Consider the following 10,910-nt stretch of genomic DNA (forward strand, 5'->3'; position numbering starts at 1 on the left):
CCAGATACAGCTGACAGAGGATGACACAGACTTGGAAGGACTGGAAGACAGGACGATTCGGGTGGACCAGGAAGACTAGGAGGAATACAAAGAGAACAGGTAAGTAAAGCGTTTGTTTTAGCTGAGGATGACTACGCTGAGTGGTCGCTCAGTTGTCCGCTTTCGTCGAGACGAGCCCGGACAATGAGCGACTGGAGTGCTGTGCTTTTATCTGGTGCTCGTGAATGTGATGCAGCTGTGTGCTCATTAGAAGTCAGGTGATGGTGATCTTCGTGAGTGGGGATCGTGAGAGCCTGACCAATCCGTGACACATGCCTTCTTCAGGCCTTTTTCAGTTCATTCATGACAATTTGCATTTGTATAATGTTATTATTAGCAGTAGTATTATTTATTATATGCATATTTATATTTGTTTTAATAAAAACAAGTTTAGATTTGTCTACCTGTCGGGTTTTGGAGACGTATGCATCACCATATGGGGCATAAGAATAGTATGTGTGTTTGGATATAACTCAGTTTTTTGACCACACTTCCTTATTATTGTTCATTTATTCGTTTGCTGAAAATTAGAACTGAATTTAGAAATAGTTTGAAATCTTTGTGCTTAACAAATGAAATTAAATATTTAGGCTAATGGATGTCTTCAGTGGAGTGGGTTTCCACCGTTTCCCTAACCATGAAAGTAAAGGAGTAAAGTAAAGAGTAAAAGTAAAGAGAAAAAGAAAGAGGCAGAATGAAGGAGGCTCGTTCTTTATCCTCGCTGCAGAAACTCTGTTTAACTGTTTTCTCGCTTGTGAAGTGCTCAGTTTTTCCGCTTACAAAGTCCGCCATCTAAATAGCAAATATGCCATGGCGTGACGCAACTGACTCTTGAAGGAAATTAGAGATTAGACTCTGATTGGTTTAATGCACGTTATGCTCAAAACACACCCATAACTCATTAAGAGAATAAGCTCAACCTTGTTAGACCATGCGCCGGGGTGCAGAGCGTATTTTTCCATCCTTAAAAAGTGAATTCGGGCACGTCCTTAATGCTTTTGTGCCATGCGCTTTAGAATTTGGACCTAAATCGTTAAAACAGAGCGCATATCTTCAATTTATGGAGCATAACAGCAGAGGGTGAAGCTTCTGTTTTTTTATGTGAAAAGTAATAGAATGGAAAGGTTATGGAAAATTCCCACTTGATAAGATAGCAGCCCACTAGAAGAAGAACTCAATCGTTTTACACTCATTGACCATACTTATGCTTTTATTTTTCCATTCTTTGATGCAACGATCAGTCATTAGTTATATAACGATGAAGGTGAAAAACCTTCACAAATGCAGACATCACTGTTAGTGTAACGAGGAGACTGACACGGAGGGATCCATTATGCAGTATTTATTAGTCACAGTCAAACACAAACATCCAATACGCACAAGTGCGAACACACATAAATAGTAATCAATAATGGTATTGGGGCTGGCGGCTGACAGACACAGAGTGATTTACCAGGCATAGAACAGTGGCAGGCGGTGTGGTTCAGAATCCGTTAGACAGGCTTGGGTCGAGGGCAGGCAGCGTGGTTCAGAGTCCGTGTGTAAAGCAAGGGTCGTGGGCAGGCAGAAGGCAACTCAGAGTCAGAAACAGTCCGGGGTTATGCTCAGAAGATCAGAAAGGAAATAACGCTCAGTAATGCTGGCCGGGGCTAAACAAGACTTCGCCATGAACTGGTGTTTGAGTGTGGCTTATATAGGAAGCGTGGGTCGTTAACTAGATTCAATTCAGGTGTGTGCACAATCAGTTTAGATGGATGATGTAATGCTTAAAAGTCCGGGGATAGTGACCTCTGCTGGCCAGCGAGGGGAATGACTGGGACCGAGTCGGTAACAGTTAGAGCATGAATAAAGTCTCAAAAAATACAAACGTTTATAAACAAAGCTTTCTTTTTAAATTACTACAAAGGTCATGAAATCATGTTCAAATACAATTGATACAACCAAATTTCAACCAACTCAAATACAAACAATAAAAATATTAAAGCTCTCCGTAATAAAAGTAGTTCACGATCATGTGACTATAGTATTTATTTGCAAAATCTGCCCTGAGCTATAGCTTATTCCCACATGCGAACATATTCCCAATGCTGCGCTTTAATAATGCAATAACAATGTGAATGTCCCAATATTAATGAATTCCTTTAGACTGAAAAAGGTATGTGCATGCCATCAATACAGTGGAGCTTTTCCTTCAATTTCTATTCAGTTTGAGTTTGATTTTCTTTTAAATACATTTCAAATAAAGAGTCACAAATGTGTAATGACATTAAAGAATGGCTTTTTACATTTAATGTGTAAGAAATATAACTATTTAAAAATAGTAATAAATCAATAATAGCTAAAAATGTCACACTAAATAAAATCTGAAAAGAGAACCATGTGTAAATACTAAGCAAAATAATCTCGTTTTTTCTTTTGACATAAGATGTTACTTACCTCTTTGGCAGGTTATTTTTGCTTGTTTTGAGGAAAAACTTAAAATTTTGGCATATTTTTTTATTAACACAAGACAATATGTTTTGCTTGTCTAGAAAATGTTTCTTGATTTAACAATATGTAGATACCTGCACTAGAAACAACACAAAAACTCTACGTAAGAAAAGCATTTTCTGCAGTTAACTACTATGAACTAAAATGCACACAGTAAAATGTAAATGAATTCACGTGAATTTTGTACCCAAACAGATGAGCTAGTGAAGCCAGAGGACATTGAGAAACTGGCAAACGCTGTGTTATCCATTCAGCTGCCTAAGTCCCCTGATGAGATCAAGGACATGATTGAGGACATCAAAAAAATCCTGGCAAACATCACAGAATTTGACGACGATCTCGAGTACCTGGAGAAACAAGCCAAAATTGCTGGCAACATGAAGGAAAGAGCCAAAGAAATCTTGTGAGGCTGCAGTAATCAAGTCTATGTCTCAAAGCTGGAGTTTTTACAAAGCGAAACTTATAGCGATCGTTAATCATATCTGGTTGTTTATTGCTAGGAACAGAACCAAATCAATCGATGTGAAGGAGATAGAGAAAGCTCTGAATGATACAGCAGAGCTTCATGACAAGATAGTCAATGATCTGGACGAGGCTGAACAAAACAATGACGTTATCAGAGACAAAGTTAATGAGGTAAAGGTTTATTTTTCTAAATAAAAAAACATGCATGTTTAACCCTCCTGTTCTCTTGGAATTCTGTATATTCCACTCACCCTTTGGGTCAAAAATGATCCACCTTCACTGTACCGCTAAAATAAAGCAGCTAAATTTCATTTCAAACCTCAGATTTAGTTGCACAAAGATGCAATTTTCATAACAAACTCTCTGAATTTCCTCATCAGTGTGAAGTATTTCATCAATGTTTAACCAGAGGGCAACACTAGTTTTTTCGACTGAAGTAAAATTTTGTAATGCTAAGAGTACCTGCATTAAAATAAAAAGTTTTTAGCAAGACAGTATTCACAAAAGTTAAAGCAGCAGATTGTTATTGTGTGTGAGTTTGGAGGTGTACATGTGTGCCTTTAGTTTTTGTGGTGTCAAAATTATTTTAGATGTGGCCAGTCAAAAGAGACCACCGTTGTTCTTTAAATGAGCCAAAACATTAAAAAAAAAGTCTTCATGAAAATATGAAAGTAGAAAATTAAGTATATTTTCTATCATTGGGGAAACTTTAGAAAGTCATCAATCTTCAAGATTTAAAAAAAAACATTGTTTAGTTTTTTTTTTTTATCTTTTAAAATTGTGCCTAGGTAATTTTTTACAATAATTAAACAGGTGGGTTAAAGGTGCAGTAGGTGGTCTGCCAAAATGCTTTCCGTTAGCATAATAGCTTTGAAAACACAGTCTAAAGCCACACCATCTGATATCATGCGCACGTTAAAGATGACAGAGACCCACTAGAAATGTCATTCTCCAGTTAGAAAACTTTATAGTACTTTATAAAACTACAATTCTGAATGAAAAACATTATATCTATCACATTTTCAGTTGTGTGGTGAGCAAAACTTGTCATAATATGCAATATTTCATGCATGCAAGGATTGCTGGTCTCACTCTCTCACGCGCTTTGTTTTAAATCAACTATGGTGCTTGGCTGGCGGGGTGCAGGACTAAACCATACATGCTATTTCAGACTGAATATTGAAAGTAGCATGGAGCGCATCACAGGTTGTCATAGTTCAAAAATTAACCAATGTGAATATAAAGCCAACTTGACTTCAGTAAAGCAGGCTTGTTGGGCCCACTTGATGCTGTTAAAGATCCTTATGTTGAAAATAGTCACATCAATCTTTCACTATAAGATTTCAGTGGCTGACCAACACTTCTGTGCATATAACCCATTCGTAACAACACAATCTACATCAGCTTTGCATGATTAAAATACTTTAATAACAAAACACTACCTGTCTAAAAGAAATACTTCAGCCATGGTGTCATCCTTCCTCCAGTGTGCAAAATTAACTCCAATATTGATTTAGGATTTGAAAAAGTTTTGATTCAGGATTTGTTTTTACCGCTGTCTCTTTCCCTCCGGTGGATAAAGCGGATCTGCATGAACAGGGTGTGCAGATATGCAAATCTACATTCGTTGACAGACAGTTTGGGCTACTTTTCAGAATTATGGGAATTGTCGGCCTGGTAAATTTTAATTGGATGAACATTTTGTATGCCAAAATTTAAAAATACATATAAATATATAAAATACATAAGAATAAATTTAGATCATTTACTTTAATCATTTCTATTGGAATGTGAAGAGACTTTCAACCAGCAAAACAAAAATGTTTCTGAAGACAATCACCTACTGCACCTTTAAGGAATATTTCATTGTGCAATTACGCCTTTATTTACTCATGTTGATGTTGTTTTAGCATTATGTTGTAATTATTCAAAATTATGTTAGACATGTTGCCCAACACCATTTTATATTTGAGTGAACTATCCCTTTAAATTGAATCCTCATTCATTATTCGCCGTTAATAAATGTGTTGTTTTGATCTTAGTATGTTGATAATTACTACTCTTTCCCCCTCTCAATAAACAATATTTCCGCATTAATTTTGAACAGACTGAACCTAAACTAAAAAATATTCAGGATCATTTGAATTCGCCTCGTGCCAAAAAGTTACTGGATGAAATCGAGGCCTTGAAAAACAAGACAGAGATGAACAGAGCTCAGGGGAAAGAGGCCAAAGATGCTGCCGATGCGGCGCTCAACAGTGCCAAAGACACTGGCAAGGTAAGAGATAAGCACAAGATCATATATTTTATATAAACACAACACACCATGTTCCACATTATTATGCAAGACTATGGATTCAGTAAAATATTCATAAAGATCAGAGAAAGCATTTGTTTGATTTCGTGAATCTTTACAGATTTGTTGTCTTTTTCATTTTAGTTTTTTGATCATTTTAGAATGCATGTAGACAAATCCTGGAAAATTGTGCCTATTTAAAGGAAATTGTAATATCTGCCTCATTTCCTTTTGCTTTCATTTAACTGGCAAAGCTTCTTTCTATTTAAAAAAAAAAATATATATATTTGGCTCGTTTTTTCAGGCTCGGCTTGTGCAGTAAATATGTTCTTCTTTTGAGCACTGCAGGCCGAATGAAATAAAAATTATGCATTTATAATTATGCGGGTGTGTTGGTTTGAATATTAAGAGTGTGGTTTGTTCACTGGGAAATTTGTATCCATTTGAGTGGGAGTCAAAATTAATGTCATTTCTATTCATTGACGTATCCAAAACTGACTTGCATTTAGTATATGGAAAATATATTTCCATAAAAAACAAAGGCATTTTGTAAACAAAACTTATACAATACTTATATGACTTTATGACATTTTTATTCAACCTTATGTGTAACTTTAAATACCTGTTTGCTGCTCATCTCTGTGTTTTAATGCTGCCCTTTTTGTGGAATTAATTTGTTTGACGTTTTTTAAAGCTTTAAACCACTCAAACTTCTTTGTGGTTTGATAATCATTGTTCACTGGAAAATATCAGTTGTTTTATGCCTTTAGTGAGACTTTAAATGCTTTTCTTTTTCAGAAAAAGCCTTCGTCCTCTTCATTTTGCATGACAACTTGAGTCTTGCTCATTAGTGTGGTACAAACTATCTAACAAATCTGTATGGACTGATTATCTATAGATTAAATCTGGGCCTCCTTGATTTTGACAAAGGGAGTGAGTGGGATATATATTTTTTCAACTATTAAAAACAAATAAACTGTTATTTTGGGGTTATGTGTGGTTAGCACAGTTGCCTCAAAGCAGGAATGTCACTGGTTTGAATCCTGGCTTGACCATGAGGCATTTCTATGAGGAATTTGCATGGCCATGTACTGAATTAGTGTGTAAATGAGAGAGTTTTACCTAAACTATCTTAATTTGTACTCTAAAAATGAAGGATGGTCTCGAAGAGTCGGACAGAATCTTACTCCACAGTGCCATCACAATTTTGGAATGGAACCTTTGCAACATTTCAGAGACCTCTCAACCTGTCTTAAATAACTGGGAAAGAGAGAGCGATTCATAGCTTTCTGAGCACTTAAATTAATTTAAGAAATATTATTTCACTGGTCACACTTTACAATAAGGTTAATTAGTTAATGTTAATTAATGCATTTACTAACATGAACAAACAATAAACAATACATTTACTACAGTATTTGTTCATGTTAGTTAACGTTGGTTAATGAAAATACAGTTATTCATTGTTAGTTCATGTTAACTCACGGTGCATTGTCAAGCATGGTCTTGGATGCTAATAATGCATTAGTAAATGTTCAATTATGATTAATAAATGCTCTACAAGTGTTGTTTGTGATTAGTTCATGTTAGTAAATGCATTAACTAATGAACCTTATTATAAAGTGTTACCATTTCACTTAATAATTCACCCAAAAATAAACCCATTACTCACTAATATTTTTACTCACCCTCAAATGGTTATAAACATTTATGGGTTTCTTTCTTCTGTTGAACACATAATAGGATATTTTTAAGTAAGCTGGAAAACTGTAAGCGATGATTTCCATAGAAGGAAAAAACAAATACAATGGAGGTCAATGTTAACAATAGAATTAAAAAACTCATGAAGGTTTGAAGTAAAGCGTGAGTAAATGAGTAAATGACAGAATTTTCAATTTTGGGTGAACTATTCCTTTAAGCATTTAAAACGCACTCTGAGAAGCTTAATTAATATGGGCGCTGAATGTTCATTTTACTGAAAATATGTTGTATTGCGGTTGAAAAGTCCTAAAAGTTTATGTATGGCAGAATAAATGTTCATTTATTAATGATTATGATGTGTGGCACGGTGGCTCAGTGGTTAGCACTGTCCCCTCACAGCAAGAAGGTCACTGGTTTGAGCCTCAGCTGGGTCAGTTGGCATTTTTGTGTGGAGTTTGCATGTTCTCCCCTTGTTTGCGTGGGTTTCCTCCGGGTGCTTCGGTATCCCCCACATAACACATGCGCTATAGGTAAATTGGATAACCTAAATTGACCGTAGTGTATGTGCGTGTGAATGTGAGAGTGTATGGGTGTTTCCCAGTGCTGGGTTGCAGCTGGGAGGGCATCCGTTGTGTAAAAAGGATTCTGATTAAGTTGGCGGTTCATTCCACTGTGGCGACCCCTGATAGATAAGGGACTAAGCCGAAGGAAAATTAATGAATGAATGAAGTCATTTAATAAATTGGAATGTAATATGCTTAATGTACAAATATGGTAAATATCAAATATGATTATTATTTTTTATTTTTTTTCCTTGAGAGTATGCTGTTGTATGTTGTTGTATTTTGCACTGTCTGTATTTTGCACTGTCTGGAGCCAGCACCTAAGCTTTTCACTCATCACAGCAGACGTGCTGCTGATGATGTGACAATAAAAGTGATTTGAATTGATTTGGTAACTGTGCTTAAATGGAAAGGCATTGCATTCAATTAACATCTTTAAGTTCTCCAAAATGTGATGGCTTTTTTGCATTGGCAGGATCTCGAGGAGCTGAAAGAGCAGTTTGAAAAATTAAAACTTAATAGCACAAACCAGAATGTCTCTGGCGAGGCGAATGAACGTCTGAAGAACATCACAATGGAGGCAGAAAACCTGGCTAAATATGTGGAAGATAAAATGAAGGAAATCGAAGGTATATCACAAAACAACTTCATGCATCGATGTAATTGTATTATTTCTTTTTACAAAATGAATTGTTTCTTTATGCCTGTGGGTTTCAGACTTGGAAGCAAAGATTCTGGTCTCTAATGAAAGAAAAGATGAAATGATGAAAGAGTTGGAGGAGCTCCAGAAGGAGGCAGATGATCTGAAAAAATTTATTGTTGATAAAGTGCAGAAATACAACCTGTGCTCCACTTAATCCTACAAGGGCTTCCCTTCCTTAAAATCAGAGGAAACATTTTTAGTGTTTGAAATGGGAGGACTAGAATTAAGAAAAAGGTGCAGTTCTTTTATCTTAATCCTGTATGGGGTTGTTATCTTTTTGTTTACAATCTAATTAGATGAATTGGATCTCATCAAGCACCAGAAATGTTTTATTGTCTGTCCAGTATATTTTTGGAAAATTATGGAACTGTCCGTTATATGAAAATCTCAGGATGTTTAACCCTGGTTGACCACAAGAGGTCGCAAGAGTAAAATTGAAAATGCTACACAACCCATGCAACGTTGCAGATTTACAGGCACAGTTAACAAAGGAAGCACGTTTTACTCAAATTGTGAGCTTGTTGAATTGAATAAGATGATTAAAGATTGTTGAACTACCTTGTTCACCTAACATACTGAGATGTTCTCTCTGAACTGCAACGCTTCTAATGAGCCAAGTTTAAAATTAGCACACGTTTGAATCAGAGAAGCAATTTATCTATTGTTCAATTTAACTTTTTAACTTAGCTGTCCGAGCAACAGCCAGGAGGACAGTTACTTTTAGATATGTAATACTTTGATTAATAGAAAATAAGACTCAGGCAGTGATAAGACAGTCAAGTTTAGACGCCTGCTGCTTGAGGAATGTGTCGGCTTGCCTCTCACGGGAGGTGGAGGGTCTGTGCTTTTGTCCTGCAGTGTTAACAGCCCCTCAGTTTACTATTGAAATGCAAAACCAAAGGTAAAGCCCATCTGATGTTATTCCATTGATCTACCTGAGTGGATCTGCTCTATTTTTTTATTGAGAGACATTTTGTCTGGGATAATTTCATTTTAGTTGGTTCAAGATTAATGGCAAAAGATTTTAAACAACAAAACTGCCTTTAGAAGTGAGTGAGTGAGTGAGTGAGTGAGAGAGAGAGAGAGAGAGAGAGAGAGAGAGAATTTACTTACTATTTACTCACCCTCTCATGATTCTAAACCTTTATAAGTTTGTTATTTTCTAATGAACACAAGTATATTTGAAATATATTGACTAGTTAGCTAGTAAGTTGACTACACTAAGGAAAAGATTTTTGCTGCTTGTTCAAACTACTTAATTACCATGAGCTGAAACAACACAATCCTTGAGATTTTTTTGGGACAACTTAATTGTTTTATTTTCAATTCACTTACATTCTTCACTGTTAGTGTAAACTTTACTTTCCCTTTTTGGGGCAATTTCTTCTGCAGCGTAATAGATTTACAACACATATACCACACACTTAAGACAAACATTAAACAACATTACTAGTACTAAAAACAGAGGCTACCTCTTCCCATTAAAATTTAGCAAATCAATTGAACAAGGAACAAATGAAAATTTAAATCTGTTAGTCTGTGCCAAAGGGACCCTATACCGAGATCCTGAAGGAAGCATTTGAAAGGAATCAAAAAGAGGATGAGTTATATCAGATGAGCTTTCTTTAACACTTAAATTTCATACAAATTGGATAACCCTGGCTTTTACCCCTAATACTTTGCTGCAGCTAAATCCTTAGTTACATTAACTTAAGTAACTTAGGCTATGCAAACAAAACAAACATACTCTAATGGCAACCAGTTTCTAACATTCTTTAAAGTGAAGTTTCATAAACTAATTTCGAGAGGAGCACGTGATATGATTGAGCACGTCTGGCCACTCATCTGTAATCAGTAATAATCCAATCAGAGTGATCCTAGTTTACTATAAATGGATCAATTTCTCCTTACTGTTTCTATCTTCGTTTGGAAGAATCCCCCCTTCCACCCCATCTCCTCCTTTTCCTCCCTTTTCTAAAGGGGGAGCTTTCGAGACCTACCTGATCTCGGATCTCCTGATATGCTTATCGACCGGGCGGGAGCCCTGGGCTCAAATATCTCCGAGCTCAGGGTTCTCTCCCGGGACAGCATGCCAAACTTGCTTTATACGCCAAGCATATCTAAGTGGGAACTCTTGAAATATATTATTTTGTGTTCAACAGAAGAAATAAACTCAAACAGGCTTGGAACAAATCAATTTTTTTTATTTTTGACTCTACTATAACTTTAACAGTACTTCTGATTTAAATTAAACCAATTCATTTAGGTGCAACACTCTTACGTACATTCTTAAGTAACTAACCAGCATTTATTTCCTGAGTATAAGTCAGACAGTCTGCTGAATGATTAGTCTTTCAGGGTTTGCAGAGAGTGCAGTTGTGTCACCTCACCTTATCTCTTCCTGAAGTTTGCAAAGAGAAAACAAAGGAAAAAGCCTTGGTGAATGACCAAGTTAGATTCACTTTTGCAGCGTGTGATTTAGAGGACTTGCTTTACGCCTAAATAACTGGCCTGAATACACTGATAATCAAAAGCTCCGGGTTACTTCTTAACATCTAAAATGACAGACTGTTGTTTCTGTGCCTGGTCATTTGGATTATTATACTCGTTTAACTCAGCTGAGACAAGATTCATATGAACCTCCTGCTCTTTA

At 36.0% G+C, this 10,910-nt stretch overlaps 1 protein-coding gene across 1 annotated transcript in view; it reads left to right on the plus strand.

Annotated features, from left to right (window-relative positions):
• The window catches only part of lamb4 (laminin, beta 4), a 65,652-nt gene extending 55,202 nt beyond the window's left edge, over positions 1-10,450 (plus strand). Inside the window, exons 33-37 of the mRNA XM_056451468.1 lie at positions 2,725-2,932; positions 3,030-3,165; positions 5,102-5,272; positions 8,030-8,183; positions 8,272-10,450. Coding sequence (XP_056307443.1) covers positions 2,725-2,932; positions 3,030-3,165; positions 5,102-5,272; positions 8,030-8,183; positions 8,272-8,411 — 809 coding nt within the window. The 3' untranslated portion in view covers positions 8,412-10,450. The remainder of the gene's footprint in view (positions 1-2,724; positions 2,933-3,029; positions 3,166-5,101; positions 5,273-8,029; positions 8,184-8,271) is intronic.
• The last annotated feature ends 460 nt before the right edge of the window (positions 10,451-10,910 follow it).

This window comes from Danio aesculapii, chromosome 25 (genome assembly GCF_903798145.1).
Source record: "Danio aesculapii chromosome 25, fDanAes4.1, whole genome shotgun sequence".
NCBI lineage: Eukaryota > Metazoa > Chordata > Actinopteri > Cypriniformes > Danionidae > Danio > Danio aesculapii.